Below are 22,551 nucleotides of genomic sequence, written 5' to 3'. Positions count from 1 at the left end.
TCCCCCTCCGCGCGGAAGGTCCTCACAGACGGGAACCCGCCTTGGGACAGCACGAACCGAGCTTTTTTAAATCAAACCCTCGGCGCTTTATCTGTTTGCATAATGCATAACAGTGAGGCCAGAAAGGGCACTTTGTCCTTACAAACCTTAATTTAGATCAGAAACTCTATAATTAGGCCTAATTTATAATTATGTTTAACATTTTAAAGTTTCCTCCTCTTGAATCATATTTTCTACTTCCAATCAAAAGTCTTAAGCCAGATCTCATTTCTATATGTTCTGCTTTCAAAAAGCCGGACTAGCTTACACTTTTTGTGTTTAGCAACAGTCCTTTGGGTTTTCTGAACATCTTTCAAAGTTTTTCTTTGACATTGGCTGCTTTTTCATTCATTTCCAGCCCAGTCTTTGACCTTTACCTGACCACTGACCTAACTCTAGTAAACATAAACTAACTCAAGGATGAACCACTGCTGTGTCTATACATAACAGCTTAGCGAGAACCAGCTTCAAATTGTGTCTTTGTGCACGTTGTTACTAGCAGCATGTCACAAAAACACAATTAGTTTCCTTTCTTTAGCCAAATCTACAAAATAAAAATGCTAAAGATAACAGTAGAAACAGTAAACAGTTTTTTTGCACATAGAAAATGAGACTCGGCGCTATCAACTGAAAACATGGTATATCTCAACATGGTGTGGAGAGTCCTTCAAAATCTGAGGAAACTGGAGAAGTTGAGGAGAAAACAAAAATGTGTGAAGAAATGAAGGGCAGCTAAAGACTTTGCACAGTACTCCACATACAGTGGCTTGCAAAAGTATTCGGCCCCCTTGAACTTTTCCACATTTTGTCACATTACAGCCACAAACATGAATCAATTTTATTGGAATTCCACGTGAAAGACCAACACAAAGTGGTGTACATGTGAGAAGTGGAACGAAAATCATACATGATTCCAAACATTTCTTACAAATAAATAACTGAAAAGTGGGGTGTGTGTAATTATTCAGCCCCTGAGTCAATACTTTGTAGAACCACCTTTTGCTGCAATTACAGCTGCCAGTCTTTTAGGGTCTGTCTCTACCAGCTTTGCACGTCTAGAGACTGAAATCTTTTCCCATTCTTTGCAAAACAGCTCCAGCTCAGTCAGATTAGATGGACAGCGTTTGTGAACAGCAGTTTTCAGATCTTGCCACAGATTCTCGATTGGTTTTAGATCTGGACTTTGACTGGGCCGTACTAACACATGGACGTGTTTTGTTTTAAACCAGTCCATTGTTGCCCTGGCTTTATGTTTAGGGTCGTTGTCCTGCTGGAAGGTGAACCTCCGCCCCAGTCTCAAGTCTTTTGCAGACTCCAAGAGGTTTCTTCCAAGATTGCCCTGTACTTGGCTCCATCCATCTTCCCATCAACTCTGACCAGCTTCCCTGTCCCTGCTGAAGAGAAGCACCCCCAGAGCATGATGCTGCCACCATCATATTTGACACTGGGGATGGTGTGTTCAGAGTGATGTGCAGTGTTAGTTTTCTGCCACACATAGCGTTTTGCATTTTGGTCTCATCTGACCAGAGCACCTTCTTCCACATGTTTGCTGTGTCCCCCACATGGCTTGTGGCAAACTGCAAACGGGACTTCTTATGGTTTTCTGTTAACAATGGCTTTCTTCTTGCCACTCTTCCATAAAGGCCAACTTTGTGCAGTGCACGACTAATAGCTGTCCTGTGGACAGATTCCCCCACCTGAGCTGTAGATCTCTGCAGCTCGTCCAGAGTCACCATGGGCCTCTTGGCTGCATTACTGATCAGCGCTCTCCTTGTTCGGCCTGTGAGTTTAGGTGGACGGCCTTGTCTTGGTAGGTTTACAGTTGTGCCATATTCCATTTCTGAACGATTGCTTGATCAGTGCTCCATGGGATGTTCAAGGCTTGGGAAATCTTTTTGTAGCCTAAGCCTGCTTTAAATTTCTCAATAACTTTATCCCTGACCTGTCTGGTGTGTTCTTTGGACTTCATGGTGTTGTTGCTCCCAATATTCTCTTAGACAACCTCTGAGGCCGTCACAGAGCAGCTGTATTTGTACTGACATTAGATTACACACAGGTGCACTCTATCTAGTCATTAGCACTCATCAGGCAATGTCTATGGGCAACTGACTGCACTCAGACCAAAGGGGGCTGAATAATTACGCACACCCCACTTTGCAGTTATGTATTTGTAAAAAATGTTTGGTATCATGTATGATTTTCATTCCACTTCTCACGTGTACACCACTTTGTATTGGTCTTTCACATGGAATTCCAATAAAATAGATTCATGTTTGTGGCTGTAATGTGACAAAATGTGGGAAAGTTCAAGGGGCCCGAATACTTTTGCAAGCCGCTGTATTTTGTTGGCTTGTTTGTCCTCAACTCCAATCTACGACCTTGAGTTCTGGATGTTATGATGGCTGTTACTGGCTGAATATTGGACCTCAACTCATAACACAAAGATGAAAGAGTTCAGTAGTGTAGATGCCGTGTTAGCACAATTTGTATTTTCTGTAACATCAATAGAAATTAATGTGCAAAATGAAGTGTCATGCAAAAATGTTGTCCTAAAACCTAAAACAAATATTTAAAAAAGGTGTCAAAAACAAAAACAACTTTGCATAGACATTTTAAATCACACTTAGTTTTACTATAAACATGAATCCTTGAAAATATATGTACCAACGTGGAACCCCTCATCCTTTCAGGATTTACAGCACTCAAAAAGAAAAAAAGAGACACTGTAACTCTTCCAGCACAAGCCTGACTCTGCTCGACTCTGCTGTGTCCGTCAAAAGTGATTTTGGAGCGTGAAGATGAAACCATCCAAAAAGTCAGATGACCAGCTGAGGAAGGGGAAGGGGAGGGGTAATAAAAATGAGACTTGCAAATTACCTATTGCTAAACAGTTTGACATTGGTAATATTAACATGAGGCTGTACAGTTTGAGGAAAATACAAAAGAATGCATCAGTGACTGAAAAACAAAAATTAAGTCATTGACAATATTAATATATTTATATTAATACCAACAAGGCTGTTATTTTTTATATGTTCAAGTTTAGAACATTAACCATTTGTTTAAAATTCAGGGTAGTAGTCATTATCTCGTGGGTAACGTCCTGCACGGTCATCCAGTCGCCACCTCGCTTCTTCACCAACCTCCATTGCGGCTCAGGATCTTTCCAGTTTCCAGCACTACTCACCCGTTTCCGACCAAGCCGAAACAGAGTGCTCACATGGAATGAAAAGGAATCTACACAAAGAACAAAAGCTGCACCTGGCCTCTTTTTCCTCTGTATAAAAATAATAAAAAGTAGCACAACTGCGACCTGTTCCCCTCCCAACATCTACTTCCAGACACTGTTACCCTCTGAAGTGAAAAAAAAAAAAAAAAATCATACAGAATACAGTACATCACGTTTTGTTTTACTTCACTTGAACTGCAAAACGGAGGGCAGGGGTGGGTGGGGAGCAGAAATAATTTACCAAGTCTACACTGAATATGACTCTCTGTGCATCCACAAAGAAACCAGAAGGAACAGCTGAACTGCATTTTTTTTTTCTTTTTTCTGTTTTGGTAGCGGCATCCATGATAGCTAAACAACAACTCCACTCCATGCCCCACTTTCCACAAGTCCTCTTCACTCCAGCAGTGAGAGCCAGGGAGGAAGATGAGGGTGGGATCTCGCTTAATCATTCTTCTTCTCCCCTTCTGGTTTGTCTGTGATTGCAGCGGAGGCGGCATCTGGGGCAGGGGCTGCTGTGTTGTTCTGGGCGTGGTCTACTCCGCTGGTACCGAACTCGTTGACCCTGTTGGGATCGACTCGATAGATCCAGCGCTGGTAAAGGTAGATGAAGAACACCACATCTGCAGGAGAGGACACAGTTTGGTCCAGTGAGAAACCAGCCCCAGACTTTTTTAAAGAGCTAAATAAATAAAACTGAATTGAGACCAATATGTTACTTAAGAAGCATCAAAAACAAGTGAAGCACTGACATCATCTCCCATCAAAGCTGAACACGCTATGATGGCAAAAACTGCACTGCAAGCAGAGAGATGAGAACGTATTCACGTACAGTAGAGGTCCAGTCAGAAACAAATATGCTCACAATGCAGTGCAAACTCATCTGTCTTTGTTTTAAATACAAGATTTGCTTGTCACCTGATTTGGTTACTACATGCTTTTAAAGCAACAGTTGCACAACATCCTGCCCATGTATACAGACCAGTATTACCACAGCCTGTTATTTTAAAGTGAGAAATCTTAAGTACAAGCGTCCCTTGTGGTCGATTACTGCTTAGTTTTCTATTCTTCTCACAAGCGAGAACGTTTAGTTTCATTTTGTTGTAATTGATATAGAGATAACTAAGCCTTCTTGCATACAGAATTCCCCTTGTTGGAAAGTCCAAATGCAACGTTCAATAGGTACATCTAGTATATAGCAAAGTTACACAGTGGGCTTAGTATAAACCACACCTGTCCTCCTAGTTTAAGTGAATATATGAATTCACCAACACTCAGTGTAGAATATACTTGATACATCTTTCCACTCCATCCGTTTTCTTCCTCTTATCCTTATCAGGGTTGTGTGGGAGCTGGAGCCTCTCCCAGAGGCAGGGTACACCCTGGACAGATGTCCGGTCTGTCACAGGGCTAACACACTTAAACAGACAACCATTTACACTCACATACACACCCAGGGACATTTAGAATCACAAATTAACCCCACTAATTTTCACTTTCCAATTATTTCACAAATCAAATGACAAAATGTTTAAGAGCTGGCTGCACGAGCTGATGATTGACATCTTTGTTGTTTCAAAGAGATGTGACAGGTCTCCATCATCTGCTTAGCAGCAACATCAGTGTCCTCAGTGCAGCGAATATCAACCAAATCATTACTCCCAGTTTGGTTGTTACTGACTTGACTTCTTGCTGATGTGAGCGCTGCTCTAAACCACTTTTTCGTGTCCAACTTAGCGAGTTAGCACAGACAGCAAACGAAAATTCACATTAGTGTCGCCCACCTAACATCTAATTGACTGGCTGGCCACACACTGTAGGTGGTAGCTGTTTAATTTGTGAAGCAGGGGATTTTATTTAAAGGCTTCCTAACTGTGTAGGTAAGTGTGTAGGTTTCAGTTTGCACAGCAGGGCTCAGTGCTTCATTACCAAACTGTATGAACTAACATGAACTGTACAGCAGGAGAAGAACTACAATTTAGGCTTTTCTTGTGTCAAAGAAATATTTCATGAGAGGCGGCACGGTGACCTTTGTGGATGATGATTAATGATCACACCAAGTTCAAAACTGAGATCTGGTGAGTTAACACTAGGTGGAGTTAGAGGATTATGAAAACCAACAGCTGTCAAAGATCCAAGAATGACAGTTAAAAAAACATTTAAAAAAAGAAAAGAAACAATCCTCCAGTATGAGACAGTGATTCTACATTTTCTTTTTGATCAATACGCTCACGATAAAAGAAATCAGGACGGCATTTTGTTTAAATGGTAAATGGCCTGTATTTATATAGCGCTTTACTAGTCCCTAAGGACCCCAAAGCGCTTTACATATCCATTCACACACACATTCACACACTGGTGATGGCAAGCTACAATGTAGCCACAGCCACCCTGGGGCGCACTGACAGAGGCGAGGCTGCCGGACACTGGCGCCACCGGGCCCTCTGACCACCACCAGTAGGCAACGGGTGAAGTGTCTTGCCCAAGGACACAACGACCGAGACTGTCCAAGCCGGGGCTCGAACCGGCAACCTTCCGATTACAAGGCGAACTCCCAACTCTTGAGCCACGATCGTGGTTTTGTTTAAGCACAAAACCACCCACGTCAACTGGAAACCGTTCTAGAGAATGAGGCAAATCTTAAACCACCTCCAACAAAACACTCATCTTAATGCTACAAAGTCAAAGCTGCACTGGCTGAGGAAGCAAAATGATGTTTTAGGCGATTAGCTTTCTTTGATCCTGGTATAGTTCTTAAAAAAAAAAACAAAAAAAAAAAACCATTAATGAATATCTGAAAGAAAACTCACCATCTCTGAGGCATCCTATCCTGTACATCATTGGCATCTTGATTACGAAGGCAAAAAGGTCATCAATAAAGGTATTGAGAGCCTTGTAGGTGAGCATCCTCCATGGGAGGTGAGCTACAGACTTCATTTTATAGTTGATGAAAAGCTGTGGCGTCATTGTAATAAAACCTTTAAAAAAAAGACAGAAAAAGGAGATTAGATTACGCTAAGAATTCCTATATCACAGGCAGTAATTTAACCAGCAGGAACCATCGCGAGTGAGTGTACCAGGTGAAGTTTATTAATACACAGCACATTAGCTAAGGCTACTGGGAATTGAATGCGTAAACATGATGCAAGCATGAAAATATTAGCTGCGAGTCCGGCAGCTCAGAGGCGAGGCAATCGAGAGAGACCAAAATAAATCAGCCTCCTCTCTGGGCTTTAAAATAGATTAACATAAAAAACTGAAAAAACCTGCTGGATGACAGAGTAAAAATCAACCCCACAGAAAGAAAAGAGGAAACATAAACAGTTCCAGGAAGCGCACACAATTCATCTAATACTTTAATGCCAGGGATCTCTAAAATGTTTATGCTAAAAACTCAGGAAACGGTTTTGGTTTTTATGAACTTTATCTCAGAACGTTGTCTCTGTAGCTCTGTATTTCTATTCATATCATCCTTTTAAGATAACCTTTAAAATATTATATCTAAAAACCAAACTTTTAAGGAACACTTCAGTATTCTTCATTTATTTCATAGTTAGTAAATCCAGCACAGTTTACATTCCTTCAGCCTGTGGATTAAGTTTTAAGACCTCAGAGTATAAAACTGCTTCAGATCAACTTACCAAAGGTTAACAAGAAGCCATAGAGCATGCTGAGTACCCATGAGTACCAGCCTTTGTGCTCTACGTACAATAAACTGTAGACCGCATAGCAGCCAAACAGAGGGTAGAGCAGCCATGACAAGTACTTGAAGGCCATCTGTTCATGAGATAATGAAGAAAAGAAGATGTCACTCATCCTTTTTATCAGAAATATCCAAGCAACTTACAGAGAGATACATATTTAGAGAAGCTTCCTTCAGATAAACATTTAAACAGACCAATTTAATCATGTTTCATCCGTTCTGAAGACAATCATGTGAATGCATTTGTTACAGCCACCATTCTGAATGTGACTGGTGTTGGTTTCACTTACATCATCGTAGATTTTGGTTGAAGACTCCACATAAGTCGACTTATCTTTGAATACCAATCTTGGGAACACTCCTACGAATTTGTTCTCTCTGTCCAACTAGAGAAAAACAACAACAGTTAAGAATCTGGTGGAAACGACACTCGATGAATAAACAGTTTAGCATCTGCAAAAGGTAAGGAAGAGCCTGTTAGAGAGTTTAATCAAATGCTGCTCATCCTGCAAGAAAAAACTAATGTTTTTCAACTTACTTTGACATCCATGACCTTGGTGATTTTCCACAGGTCAATGAGAAGGCCAATGAAGACGCTGACCTGCACCACAAAGTTGGTTTCGTTGTCCAGAATGTACAGCAGCACCACTAGAGACTGAAATACTCCAAATATGATGGAGCGCACAGATAGACCTTCTAGAGACTGTCTGCTGTTCCAAAACTGGATATCTGAGGAGAAGACGGAGCTGAGGTCAAACTCGGGTAGGCGCACACTGTTCAAACTATTCTCCTCCTGTTATGTGAAGTCCTGAGTACAGACTGCTGCGACCTTACCGTTCTTGAAGGCGAGAAACTCAAAGATGCTGTGCACAATGGAGACAACGATGGTGAGTCCCAGCAGGTATGGATTGGTTTCCAGGAGGGCCACCTTCACAAAGACTTTATTGTTAAACTCAGCTTGCTTATAAAACAATGAATCTTCTATATGTTCAGTTGCTACAGAAGTTAATCACCCTAGAAACAGCGTACATGACAGCTTTGTAAATAACTAAAGTGCACCTGTCCAAGTATTTGGGATTGGGACTACGAGTATTTTGCTTCAATACAGTGTCAACTGAAAATTAGAGTAGCCTGTATTTGGACACCAAGATAACAAAGTCCCACATTACACCCGAAGAGCAGAGGTCACTCAAGTATGAAGTGCCAGTTTCCACTCATCACGCGTCTTGCATTTTGTTTTCAAGTAAAAGGTAATCTGCTAGAAAGCATTTGAAATCCTCTCCATCTGGCACATACCAACTCAAGTAGACTTTCTTTTAAATATATGTGAAATAAGATCACAGCATCTAAATGAGCACCAATATTAAAGCCCAACTTGCAGGAGGAAAACTTTAGTTTCGTCTCAGTAACCTTTGACTCCTTACCTTGACTGAGTCTTGGTCTTCATCGGATTGCTCGTAGGTGTCCTCAGGAAGGAAATTCCAGGGTGAGCGAGCGTTCTGGGCTGCATACAGCTGCCAGCGCCACAAGGACAGCGGGCAATAACTGAGGCGGAGCGGGAGGCTTTTTAGGGTCTCGTTGATGGGATAGTAGTCCTTCTGAAGGTTCCAGTAGTCATTGAAGTATACAATGGGATAGTAGTCGCCACTGACTGCATCAAACTTAACATCTAATATAAGGTAGGGTAGAAGAGCAGTAATGTCAGATAAACCAGAGCTTTAAATAAACTACGGATAAATAACTGTCACATTATACTTCCGATACTTACACTGGTCTAGAGGAGGTGGAACAGAGCCCTTCACCCAGGCTGTGTGGTCATCCACCATATTGATAGTGAGGTTGGGGTGCCAATGTGAGATAATCTCCACTGGACCGTGGCTCTCTGCTCGCTGTGAGGAAACACCCAATGTGTCAGTGCAAACATAAATATATTAATCTGGTAACTGCAAACTGATCATCACACAGCTGCTACACTTCTTACTAGTACAAACAAAGGCAAAGTCACTTTGGGCTCAACTGCACTGTAACTTATCTACATCTACTCACAATAAGCCCTGTCCAACAGCAAAGCACTCAAAAGAAAAGGACTCTGGGTTGGTTTACATTATTTTTTAAATGCGCTTTAAAAATAAAAGTGACTTGATCAACCAACCAAATAAAGATATACATAAAGAAAGGTAAAATCATTGACTGTGAGTTTTCAAAGTTCCTCTGTTCAGACGTCGGTAAAGGGCAATCATTTACAGACTGTGAGAGAGCCAATAAATGGTTCTCAGTTTCCAAAGTCTTTGATCTTCGTCTATTTTTCCTCTGCTGCAAAATGTGAAGGCAACTACCTCAAATACATTAACTGGAAATTGAAAAAACCCTAGAAATTACTTCACATACTTGCAATATGTGAAGTATGCATTAGGAATTAAAGTAATGAAGCTCTCTGCGCTGAACTCAGTTCCTTTTTAGGATAAATAATAATCTTAACCTTGATCATCTCGGGGTCTGCTTCCGTCTCTCCTGTGAGCAGATTCTTGGTCTTCAGAAACTTTCTTCGCTTATATTTATTCAGCACTGAAAGAGTTCAAAAGCAAAGTTTAGCACTTTAAACAAACATTACAACAACAGGATAATATGTTAAAGCGAGTGTGCTTTTCACAGGTGCTTACTTCTGGTTGCGTGAACTGTTGCCAGTCTGCGATACTGCCCCTTTCGTTTGGGGTCTGGGTGGAATCCACTTTTAGTGAAGTAGAGGTGTATGTAAAGTGAGCCGTTCTGCTGTATTTTCTACAATCAGACAGAAAGTGGAAGAAAAAGAAAATCAGACAAAAATAAACAGCTTTCAAATATGCAAACTTCACTATAAACTGGACTTTCCCGTCCTTCATCAACATCCGTCACATTTCCTAAACTAACAACTGTTCTTTCTCACCGTCCAACTACTGTCTGTCACCCTCCCCCAATTCATCCATAGTAATCCTTACTTCTGGGATATCCATTTCCTTATAGTGCTGGTAGCAGCCATCACCATCTTCCCCTGTGGTCCAGTCTCCATAGACCAGATCCCTGTGGAACCAGAACAGGGCATCTGTGTTGTTGAAGTCAGAGAAGACTTCCTCCTGGGACACGTACACGTACAGATCCTGCAGAAAGAGAGAGATAATAAAGGTGTTTATCATTTTGAAACAGTTAGAAACAGTCAGAAAACTGGTTTGCTGTGTGGTAAATAAACAATTATGCAGCTGACGAGGTAGATAAAGGAAAGGAAAAGGGGACAGTGTAATACCATGAGAGTGTCTTTGGGGAAGAGGTTCCTGCTGGGTACCCTGGGGGCACCGGCTGGTGTGCTGGGGTCAGGAGTGGATGGCCCTCGGCGGAACCAGCTACTGATCGCCCAGATTATGAAGATTCTGGTGAAACAAATGCAATCACAGTCAGAGGAAAACAAGGTTTAACTAACAAGGAATTAAAAGAAAATAAGTGAGAAACAAAAACAAAAGAGGAAAAGAGAAGTGGGAAATGAATCGAGTCACTAACACTTTAAAAACTGTTCAAATTCTTAGACAAGGTTATTTATTTCAACCATCTCTAAATAAAGAGCTGCTGCAGGCGAGTTAAACGGCAAGGAAGCTAATCAGATTAAAGTTTAACCAGTCTAACTGCATTACATTTCAAAGAAACTGTTTTCCTGCCTCACACAAGGGTGATGAGTCAAACTAGAATAATCTACAAAGACAAAAGAAGAAAGAAAATGCTGCAGAATATTTCAACAAATAATTTTTCATTTGTATCCACCCTAACTTTGTGTGTTTGTGATTTTAAGTGAATATTCACAGCACCTCTTTCCTTTTGTGTTGTTCTAACTAACAGAAATAATGGATTTTGTGTCTGATATTTTAATGCAGATCTCTAATGTGAAAACGCTCTCTGTCCTTACTCCATGTTACTTAGTCTGTGTGGCTGAGGGGGAAGTGTGTCGATTATTGACTGGACCCAGTATGCCAAACCTCCCTTACACTCTGCTCACACAGATCATACCCGAACACGTTTGACCCCCATGACCAGTTCATCTGACTACTGTGATTGCTTCTTGCACAGTAGAACACATCCATCATGATCGCCAACCACATCCAAGGACAGCTGCCTCCATGGATTTTGCAGTGTTAAGTAATTAAATCTATATCAAGGCGTGTGAGAGGACACTGTGTGCTTCCCCTGATAGAAAATGCCCCAATCAAGCCACAAATAAATACAATTACAAATTTCTTTGTTGAAACTAAGTTTGAGAGCAGGCCAGCAGGGGAGTGGCACACAGCTGCCCATAAAAACTCCTTTAAGAGTCCATGTACTAGTGACATATACAACACACCATACAGTGGAGGGTCAGTTTACTATATGTGACAGATGTGACCATTTTCATTTTTTCCTTGACCCACCATATACTAAAATGCACTTACAGAGAAAAGTGAAATAATTATTTTTACTGAAGTAGAGCAAATGGGTTGTTTTTATTGCACTTGCGATCTTACAACCACAGGAAACAGCAACATAAATTAAGAAAACGTATATACCATCATAACACTCGTGTTTCCAAATCATGATCCTGAAATGTGTTCAAATATTCAGTGCCAAAGATTTTAACTGAAGGGTTTTAACTGATTATTGCAATATAATTTTCTTAATCTTATAAATGGGCCTCTTCTTCTGCTTGAGCAGTTGCCAAAGGTAGGAAAAGCAGCCAAAGCCTGTTATTCAAACAAGGTGCCAAAAAAGTACTACTCTGGTCCAGCTTTTTTTTTTTAAATGAGCACTTACCCTAATGTACCGTACATTTTTATTATACAGGAACATTTCAAAAAATGTAAAACTGCTAAACTCTTCAAAGAGTGTACAATGATACTGAAATCAAAGCTGAGCTCCTCCATAGCTGGATAATGGCCATCAGACAGCTAGCCGTTACAGCACAGGTACCCACCATAAAAAGCACCTTGAGGCAACTGTTGTTGTGAATTGGATTTATATAAATCAAACTGAACTGATATTCCTACAAAGCTCTCACACTCAGAGTAAGTCAACTATTAATTTGACTATAGAAGAAAGAAAGAGAAAAAAAAAAAAGGTCCTGCACACTTCATAACACGTACTAAGTTTTTGTGATCATGCATACATGGATTTTACCTTATTTACGAACTTGGACCAAAAAGTCATAAATAAAAAAATAAATAAATCATGCAGTCAGGAGGAAACTTACTGAAAAGCCTGCTGCAAAATTTCTGACTGTTACAAAGGTCACTGTGAGAGATTAGTCACTTATACTGGCATAAAATTGTTAAGGAAGTCAACACATTGCTCCTCAATCAATCATGCATCTTTCACAATGTGCGTGAAGTAACGGCAAAGGAGGTAGTAATTTCTAGGGAAAGAAATAAAACTGGCAGTGCCAACCAAAGCAGTATGGACAGCCTAGTTTGTGTTACTCCACCTCACCTAGCTACAGCAGCAACATCAGTGGTAGCAGGTAACTAAACAGCTTGTGGAGTGCCCTGCGCTCATAGTGGCAGAAGAGGTGACACACACAGAAAGATTTTAACATGCGAGTCTGGCATTAGGCATGGACTATACTTTATGTGTCCGCTATAGGTTCGCTTGTGTACCAATGACAAATTTCGTCAGCTCAACATTCTGTGTGGACGTCCCCATGCACGCCTGTTTTTTTGGATACACATGCTCCCCATGTGACAGACTTTAAGCGGACATCAAAGACGGATAACAGGAATGACTGCTCGGATGTCACGTCTCCATCTGTCCGTGACCATATCCACAACAGACTATAATCTATTTTTTAGTGGCCTTGAATAAAGTTCAATTCCTGGTTTGAATTATTGTTTCAGTCCCACTGTGTGTGAGACAGTATTTGGAAAGACACAATGATCCATCACTAGTTTCCTCTTAATTATTTATGCTGCACAAAAAAAAAAAACCCACAATGAAACTAAACAATGTAGACCGCAAACTTTACAGTATACTCCAGCAGCAGCTCACACCTTTATTATTACCTTACCATTTACATTCACTCTGACACCACTGTGGCATAACACATTTGGTTGGTCATTAAACTCACAGCCAGCCCACAGAGCGAATGATTATCTGTGTGCTGGTAAACAGAAGAAAAAAAAAATGCAATAAGTCACCTGAAGAGAACTCCTTTAATGACCTGCCATGCATTAGGAGCTTGCTGTTGCTGCTGTTGCTGTTGAGGGTCCTGTGCATTTCCAGCTGTCTGCACAGTCTGGCCATCTGTTGTTGCAGCAGTCCCATTGCTGCTTACCTGAAATGAAACATACAGACAGGGTCAAAGATAGTCACAAAGATGACGCAGCAACGGCACAACGTAAGAAAGGATGTTAAAAATAAAGAGCTTTATTGACAGTAAAAATATCCAGAGACCCAATGTACTTTCCTGAAAGCCTAAAGTGGTGATATGATTTATTCAAGAATTCTTCCTCAATCTGCAGCCAAAACAAAGAACATACAGTACGATGTAGTGCAGCTGTAAAGACTAAAAGGTGCAGTTACGGTGACAAACCGCAGTTCTTCTGGGTCTTTTATTACATGGCCTTAAGAGTTAACTACACCTTGACCTTTGCATTTTAACTTTTTAAATAAGAACAGCGGATTTGTCGCTCACTGATGCACTTAAATCTTAATAGCAAGTAACAAACATGAAAGACCTAAAAAGCAGCTGTTTAAGCAGAGGATCCCCAGTTTGATACTGAGAGGAGAAGATTCTCTTTGGGCTTGGGTTAGGAAAGGCCCTGGGCATTAAAAAAAAAAAAAAAAAATCTAAATCAAACATGTGGAGATACTACCTGTGATGACCCCGTGTGAATAACAGAGCAGCTAAAAGAAGCTACATAACAAACAAAACCTCTGCTACAGAATAAACATCACTTAAAATAATAATAATAATAATATTGGCAAATCCCTATTTACCTATTGTGACCTGTTGACCTAACAGAGCAGGAGAGTCAAACTCATTTTAGCTTATGAGCCACACACAGCCCAATCTGATCTCAAGTGGGTCAGATCAGTATTACCTATATGGAAAAAACAAACACCTCTCTAAATTTCTCTCTTTTAATAAAGTAGTAGAGTCTTAAAACATTCACATTTTTATATTTAATGAACCACCATTTACAAAATCCTATGGCACACCTGATTTTGAATGAAGACAACCCATTTTGGGAACCCCTGGTTTCAAAACCTTTGATAACAGTGTCAGCATGATTATGCAACTTCCCCTGGTTTCAGTGAAATCTGTCATACGTTTGCCCATTAATTCATTTTTTTTCCAAGTTTCTCCATGTCCATGTAACCCCCACCACCCCTGTGGCAAGGCCACCCTCTATTCAAGTGACACAATAGACAAACACATGCCAAGTCATGAGACTCATTCACTATCTAAACATCTAATCTCCCCTGTTGTCACCAACCAGCAGTCAGCCAGCAGAAACAAAACATGACTTGAGGCAAAAAAAATGTTTTATGTTTAAACAGATTACCATCAGTTTTGAAATTTTTTTAAGTTTTTGTTAAAACACTGACCTAACAACATCATAATCAGACCGTTTCAAGGACACGGATTGGCTCAAAATAGGTCCTTTCACCCTCAGTGCCCAGTACTTTTCCTGCTGCGTTAAAATAGAAGCAATTCGCTAAACAGACAAGGATCTTAGAGTCTTGATGGGATCAACATAATAACCATTACACAGATAGATCCCCTGATAACCTGTTTTTATTGTTGAGCCTCTCTCTTCCAGCTTAGGATAATCATTTACAATTTACACCCTCTGAAACAAAGATTAACAATTAACCACCTATTCTTGGTTCACAGCAGATCCTTAATTTATCACAGAGTCTAACATTAAGCACTCACATAAGTCAATTGTTCACAGGCTCTGGTAATGTGTCTCTAACATGGTGACATTATCTCCTACATGCCAGCTCAAACAATGCAGTATATCAATATCAGGACAATAACACACTCTGTACACCACCACAGTGGTTTTGATATCAAACAATCAACATGGCAGACTTTAGTGCCTTAATTCAAGGGGTTTCACAAAGATACCATGCTAACTATTTTGGTAATACAGAAATTTTTATAGATAGTTCCCCAGAGGCTCAGACCCTCAATGTAACTGGACAGTTGGCTGATAAGCAGCTGCGCCAGATGAGGCCGTTTCCCTCATTTATTCTATGATACAGTCAGCAGATAAAGGACGTGGGGTTGATATATAAGTGTTGAACTTGAATATAGTAGCTGCATACTAGAACTCTCAATGCAGCTGCATGTAAAGGAGGACAGGGTGAAAAATGACGTGTGTGTGTGTGTGTATATATATCAAAACTCTCCCTGCACTGAAATCTGGGCTGGTACAACAGGATGTGCTCAAAGGTTTTGTTTTTCTTTTGACCACCTTGGCCTGTGATAGATTTCATTCAATCACTGCTACCCAAGGTCCCTAATGTTTAGGTATGTAGTACTTGTCAAAGCAGCACACACGAATACCAGGATCCAAGGTTACCAGAGAGTCAAACCGGGAGCATCACTCTGACACTTCACTCTTCTCTTCCCTCCTCCAACCCCCAAACAGTATATCCTGCTTCTACCTCTTCCCCAGTTAATTGCTGTAACCGTACCCAGTCCTCCACATCGTATAAATATAATGATACTTCCTCAAACCACCTTCCAGATTTTTATGGTCCAAACCCATGGTCAACTATCTAAGGGGCTACTGAGCTGACAAGCCTGGAGCTAAACAACAAGCTGGCATACAGAAATCTTCTCTGTATTGGACCAGTGGTTGGTTGGCTGGCTGGCCCCCCGGTGCACATCAACAGTTCTCCATCGGGTCACTGGTTGACATTCCTCTCATCACTTTTTCTATGTACTAACAACTGCATACAGCTAGCACCCTACAGAGATACTCCCAGACATCTGCCCACATCAAAGTCACTCAGATCCTCACACTTTTTATTCCTTCTTTCAACAAACTTATTTTAGGAGCTCATTGTTCACTCACTGACAAGATAATCAGTGTTATTAACTCATCAGTAACCCCCCACCCCCACCCCATTACAAGCAATTCAATCAACAGATTCACCTAGTAGTGGCCCTCAAGAGACCCGTTAGGGCTCACTCTAAAAACAACAGCACATTTATCCTGACAGAGCAATTTTATTACAGAAGAAACACTTTGTGTATGCGTTACCCTCACCCTAGTTTCTGACATGTGTGTATTCACAGAATTTCAAGCACAGAAGAAAGCTTTTTTTTTCTCTCTCTTTGACAGAAAACATGTAGCAAAAGATGACAATACAGATACACAGTCATTTTTATTTGGAATCAGGCGGCATGGTAGTACAGTGGTTAGCACAGTGGCGTAACAGGAAGATGCACCTTGGCCACCTGGGGTCTCTCTGTGTTGAGTTTGCATTGCCTGCAGTTAAATTAATTGGTGATTCTTTGCCATAGACATGTGTGGTTCTATGTCTCTCTGTGTTAGCCTTACAATACACTGTCGATCTGCCTCTCACCCTGTGACTGCTTGGAGCAGGTCATCTGGAGCTGATGGTTTGATCCCTGGCTCCACTCTGCGTTCAAACGTATCTTTGGGCAAGATACTGAACCCTGAGTTACTGACAATGCATTCATCAAGGAGAGTAGAATATAAGAAATATAGCTATATAAGAACCAGTACATTTCCGATTTCAAATGGGTAAAATCTCTGCTATGCAACTGTACTCGATAAACAATACATTAGTTGCTATCAATACTTTAGATTGAATCATAAAAAGCCAATCATTGACTGTGTCAGTCTTCAATAGAGAATGGATACGCATTTACAATCTTTACAGTCATGCTCCTGTATTCAGTATTTGTGTCACTACACATTTTTGAGGATTGAGCAAACGGAAGAGTAATGTTTAGCCATCTAAAAAGAGAGCGATGATTCACAATGACCACAATGATATAAGATGGCGCCGGTGAGGTCGGCTGCCGTCACGACTGCTCCGACCACTTTTTCTTTGTCTTTGCTTTTTAAGTTAGTTTTCAGCGTTTCTAAATCGGCAAAATCATCACCATTGGGTACATTAGGTATGACAGTGACACTCTTGTTTCTATTGGTATACAATGTACTCACAATTCGAAGTTTTTAACTCCGGATCCGAGCTGGCCGAGTGAGATCTCGAGGGAGAACAAAGGGAAGCGGCGGCGGCCTAGAGGGAAGCGAGCCGGCGTCAGGAACAGGCTGAGAGCTCGTGCACACCGCATACCTCTGCCTAGCATCCTGCTCGCCAACGTCCAGTCACTGGAGAACAAGCTTGACGACCTCAGGGCCAGGATAAAGTTCCAGAGAGACATTCGGGACTGCAATCTCCTCTGCTTCACCGAGACATGGCTGAACCCAGCGGTGCCGGACCACGCCATCCAGCCGGCCGAGTTCTTCTCGGTTCACCGCATGGACAGGACACGGGACTCGGGGAAGTCAAGGGGAGGCGGCGTGTGTTTAATGGTGAACAACAACTGGTGCAACAGTGCGAACGTTGTTCCTCTCACACGCTCCTGCACACCAAATCTGGAACTACTGTCCATCATGTGTCGTCCTTTTTATCTACCTCGGGAATTTACATCGGTCATTGTAAGTGCCGTTTATATTCCACCACAAGCGGACACGGTCACCGCCTTATGCGAGCTGCATGAGGCACTCACACAGCACCAGACACAACACCGGGACGCTGCGCTTATTGTGACGGGGGACTTTAATAGCGCCAACCTCAAACGCGCAGCGCCGAACTTTTATCAACACATCACCTGCCCCACCAGGGGTGAAAGGACACTGGACCACTGCTACACTACGGTCAAGGACGGCTACAAGGCACAATCCCGCCCCCCGTTTGGCAAATCTGATCACGCCGCCATCTTCCTCATGCCAAAATACAAACAAAGGCTGAAACAGGAAGTTCCGGTTCAGAGGAAGGTCGCGCGCTGGACGGATCAATCGGTGGCCGCGTTACAGGACGCACTCGATGACGCAGACTGGGGCATGTTCAGAAACAGCTCCGACGATGACGTCAACGTGTTTACGGAAGCGGTTGTGGGATTCATCGGGAAACTAGCGGATGATACCGTGGAGACAAAGACTATCACAACGTTTCCCAACCAGAAGCCGTGGGTGGATAAAACCATCCGCGACGCTCTGAGATCCCGCACCGCTGCCTACAACACGGGACTCATGACGGGGGACATGGACCCGTACAAAGCCGCGTCATATAACGTGCGGAGGGCGGTGAAAGAGGCGAAGCAGCGCTACGGGAGGAAACTAGAGTCACAACTCCAACAGAGTGACTCTAGGAGCCTGTGGCGGGGACTAAGGACAATAACGGACTATAAAGCACCAACAACCGGTATGACGAACGCGGCCGTGACTCTGGCAGACGAGCTGAACACTTTCTATGCTCGCTTCGAGGCTGCAGCTAAGGTCTCCAACAATGCTAGTGTTAGCGGCGCTAACGGCTGCAGACAGGAAGATACTGCCAGCACCGGAAACGTGCTCGTCATCTCCGAGCATGAAGTAAGGAGAGCCTTCAAGAGAGTGAACACCAGGAAAGCAGCAGGACCAGACGGCATCCCAGGTCGTATCCTCAGAGACTGCGCATACCAGCTAGCTCCTGTGTTCACTGAGATATTCAACATCTCTTTATCTCAGTCGGTGATCCCCACATGCTTCAAAGAGTCCATCATTGTTCCTGTCCCGAAGAAACCCCACCCTGCTTCTCTCAATGACTATCGCCCTGTAGCCCTCACCTCAGTAGTGATGAAGTGCTTTGAACGCCTGGTCAGAGACTTCATCATTTCTTCACTACCAGACACACTGGACCCACTACAGTTCGCTTACCGTCCAAATCGTTCCACAGACGATGCCATCTCTCATCTCCTCCACACATCACTCACTCACTTGGACACTAGAAGGGGGAATTATGTTAAAATGCTCTTCATAGACTACAGCTCTGCATTTAACACCATAATTCCCTCCACACTCACCACCAAGCTGGAGCATCTGGGACTCAGCTCATCTATGTGTCAGTGGATCTCCAACTTCCTAACTGGCAGACCACAGGCAGTAAGGATGGGCGGACATGTCTCAGCCTCCACCACTCTCAGCACTGGAGCCCCCCAGGGGTGTGTTCTGAGCCCCCTGCTGTACTCTTTGTACACATATGACTGTGTGGCCACTACCAGCTCCACCACCATCATCAAGTTTGCTGACGACACCGTCGTGGTGGGCCTGATCTCTGATAACAACGAGACGGCCTACCTGAAGGAGATTAGGAATCTGGAGAACTGGTGCCAGAGGAACAACCTCCTTCTAAACGTCAGTAAGACAAAGGAGCTGATAGTGGACTTCAGCACTAAGCAGGAGAGGAACTACCAGACCCCCGTCATCAACGAGTGCCCAGTGGAGAGAGTGGACAGCTTCAAATACCTCGGAGTTCACATCACGCAGGACCTGTCATGGTCCTGTCACATCAACACTGTGGTGAAAAAGGCCCGACAACGTCTCTACCACCTCAGACGCTTGAGAGACTTCCAACTGCCCTCCAAGGTGCTCAGGAACTTTTACTCGTGCACCATAGAGAGCATCCTGGCGGGAAACATCTTAACCTGGTTCGGGAACAGCACCATGCAGGACAGACGAGCTCTAGAGAGGGTTGTGCGGTCAGCTGAGCGCACCATCCGCTCCGAGCTCCCTGACCTGCACTCAATCTACAGCAGGCGGTGCTGGACCAAGGCCAGGAAGATCGTGAAGGACCTCAGCCATCCCAACAACAGACTGTTCTCTCTGTTGAGGTCAGGAAAGCGATTCCGCTCCCTGAAGACCAACACAGAGAGACTGAGGAGGAGCTTCTTCCCGCAGGCGATACGGTCTCTCAATCACACCACCACACAGTACTGACCCACACATATGGTTCTTACACACACACTGGACTTTCTGGACTTTGGTTTTGCACAACACTGGTCACTATATTCTTCATTTCCGGTTAATACTTGTACAGCTGCTGTTATTGTGTATATATTTATTTATATTTAGATTTCTTCATACATTCTTATATAGTTCTATATTGTGTATTTTGTTGTACAGTTATTTTATTTTCAACTTTAATTTATATATTTTATCTTATTCTTCCCAGTTAAATTTACCCTTCATTCTAATTTGTGTTGTACAGTTATTTCATTTTTAACCTTAATTTATATTCTATTCCTTCCTAGTTAAATTTACCCTTTTTAATTTTTCATATTTATTTCCTATCTTATTCATAGCCTTTTCCTTTTTTGTTTTCTTTAGGTCACGAGCAGTTGTCCAAGCATTTCACTACATATCGTACTGTGTATGACTGTGTACGTGACAAATAAAAATTTGAATTTGAATTTGAATTTGACCTCTAGCAGCTTGTGATAAGCATTTTCGACTTTGGAAAATAACTGCTAGCTACTGCCCTCATTAAGGCTCCAGTGCTAACAAGACAATTTTAGGAGCATTTTTCATGGTTGGCTACATTTGACGACGGCTACACCTGATTCATCCACTCTATCCGTGTTAAAAAGCTCTCAGGTGAATAGGATGTTTATATGCATTTTTTTTTTCCTTTAGGGGATTTCGAAAATGCACCTCGAGTCAAAAGTTTTCTTGAAATATCTAAGTAGACAGTAGCTGGAAGGTTTTAGCATGAGGTGAGAAATGTGCGAGAGGGGCTTGAGACTGGCCTTGTTAAGCAAGACAAGCTGCGTTGTTCAGGTTCAGGCCTTGTGATAAGCTAACTGACACACGCCAGCACTCACTCGGCTCACTTCAGCACACCGGCAGTCGGTTAATTACAGAGTCCGTTGGAGGTTACCGTGTGATTTCAAGTGAGATTTCAACTTCAACATCGGCCTTCTCGCCGCTTACCGTCGGGATTTCTCTACACATCGTTAGCGCCAGGAGGGGGGTCGTTTTAAAACCACCCGGCACTGACAACGTCACTGTGGCTCGTGTATCGACTGTGATCACGTTTAAATGTCAGCGCACCCCCACACGCGAGCTTCACACAAACCAACCAACTTCCTCTGCCTCGCGCGTTAAAAGTGAAAAACCCAGTAACAGTGTCATTCATTTTTACCTCGCCGTTGCTCACGGTAGCTTTGGTTACTCCGCTCTCCTGCGTCGCCATCTTTCTTCGTCTCTACAAGCGCACCACACTGCTGGCTGGGAAACTGCGCGTACTCTCGCGAGAAGACTGTAGTTACGTCTTCAGAGAAGTGATCGAAAATGCGATGAATAAAGTCAGGTGATCTTTTTTTCTGTTTTTTGGGCGGGGCCGGCGAAACCCCGTGACACACTTCGTCAGGAATGTTCGATCATGTAACAATAAAATGAAAAAATAAATAAATAAATAAATAGTTAATTAATAATAAAAAGATTATTTTATCACCTAATGAATGACTTAGTAGATTTTTTTTATGGTTATTGCAGCATTAAATAGAAGTTTATTTCCGAAAGTGGGGAGGATAAAGACATACTATCCACAAGGCTAAATTTCGGGTTATTATCGCAAAATTTGGACTTCTGAAAAAATAACTCCAAACTGAGAAAATAAACATTTTTTAGAAAAGGAGTTTAAATTTTGAATTGCTAATCAGCAAAAAGTACACCAAAATAAAAGCTTGCTTCTCATCATTGGTGTTATCTTTCTATTCATCCATCCATAGTTCTCACAGGTGTTGCATATAACCTCTCTAATTGGGTCATAGCCATTAATTACATGCTTTCAGTCCTTGTCCATGTATGTCTTATTATAGCTTCTCAGTCCACTTGTCATACTGTTAAGCTAGGGGATTTCCAAGTCAGTATGTCTTTAGTTATGTATCCGTCGCTCATACTCTAAAGTGAGTTTGGATTGCATGGGAGTTTAGCCCAAAGACCCTTACCAGAGCTGGGATTTGAAACCCTGACCTACTGTTCCAAAGAGAGCATTGTTGTCACTACACTATCCAGCTGGCTACAGGAGGAGATAGATACCATGGATGTCAAAACACAATAACTCCTTGCAATGCACTAAGATCTCCATCTGAAGTCCTGCACCCTGAGGCTCTATGAGCAGCAGAAAGAGGGAGGGTGAGGAGTGAGGTTAGTGAGTGTCGAGCCATGATCCAGGAAGAAACACAGAGCAGGAACAATCACTGAAGGACGAACCCCTGTATGGGATGTTCTATTGACATATAGAAGTGGCTCACATCAAGAAATCCCACTAATGGCTTGAAAAAGCCTAAAGGACAGCACAGAGGCTCTGATGATGGCAACATAAGAACAGGGTCTAAGCCCCAGATTTATAGAGGCAGGACAGCTGATAAGTTGCAGACTGTGTACAAAGCTGCAGCATGTAGTACCAGGATGGAGGATAAAAGCTGAGACCGCATACACTGAAAGGCAAAAATAAGTGGCCAGAGGTCCTGATGAGAGACACAATTGAGAAAATATAGTAC

General features: G+C 42.3%; 1 protein-coding gene across 1 annotated transcript; it reads right to left on the bottom strand.

The window, feature by feature from the left end:
* Positions 1–2,645: 2,645 nt before the first annotated feature.
* Positions 2,646–21,342, bottom strand: clptm1 (CLPTM1 regulator of GABA type A receptor forward trafficking). The gene is made up of 14 exons (XM_086261733.1): positions 21,189–21,342; positions 13,154–13,290; positions 10,249–10,372; positions 9,947–10,105; positions 9,632–9,749; positions 9,451–9,536; positions 8,740–8,860; positions 8,396–8,640; positions 7,806–7,899; positions 7,510–7,700; positions 7,262–7,357; positions 6,910–7,045; positions 6,079–6,246; positions 2,646–3,891 (listed from the first exon to the last, which is right to left on the bottom strand). Exons 1-14 carry the CDS (start codon positions 21,237–21,239, stop codon positions 3,713–3,715), a joined length of 1,905 nt encoding a protein of 634 aa, XP_086117859.1. The 5' UTR covers positions 21,240–21,342; the 3' UTR covers positions 2,646–3,712.
* Positions 21,343–22,551: the final 1,209 nt, after the last annotated feature.

The sequence above is a fragment of the Aulonocara sp. 'chitande type north' Nkhata Bay genome, linkage group LG14, assembly GCF_057382095.1.
Source record: "Aulonocara sp. 'chitande type north' Nkhata Bay isolate Kocher_YH1m ecotype deep benthic linkage group LG14, A_spYH_male_GT1.1, whole genome shotgun sequence".
Classification (NCBI taxonomy): Eukaryota; Metazoa; Chordata; class Actinopteri; order Cichliformes; family Cichlidae; genus Aulonocara; species Aulonocara sp. 'chitande type north' Nkhata Bay.
This window is presented reverse-complemented; position numbering and strand designations above follow the sequence as displayed.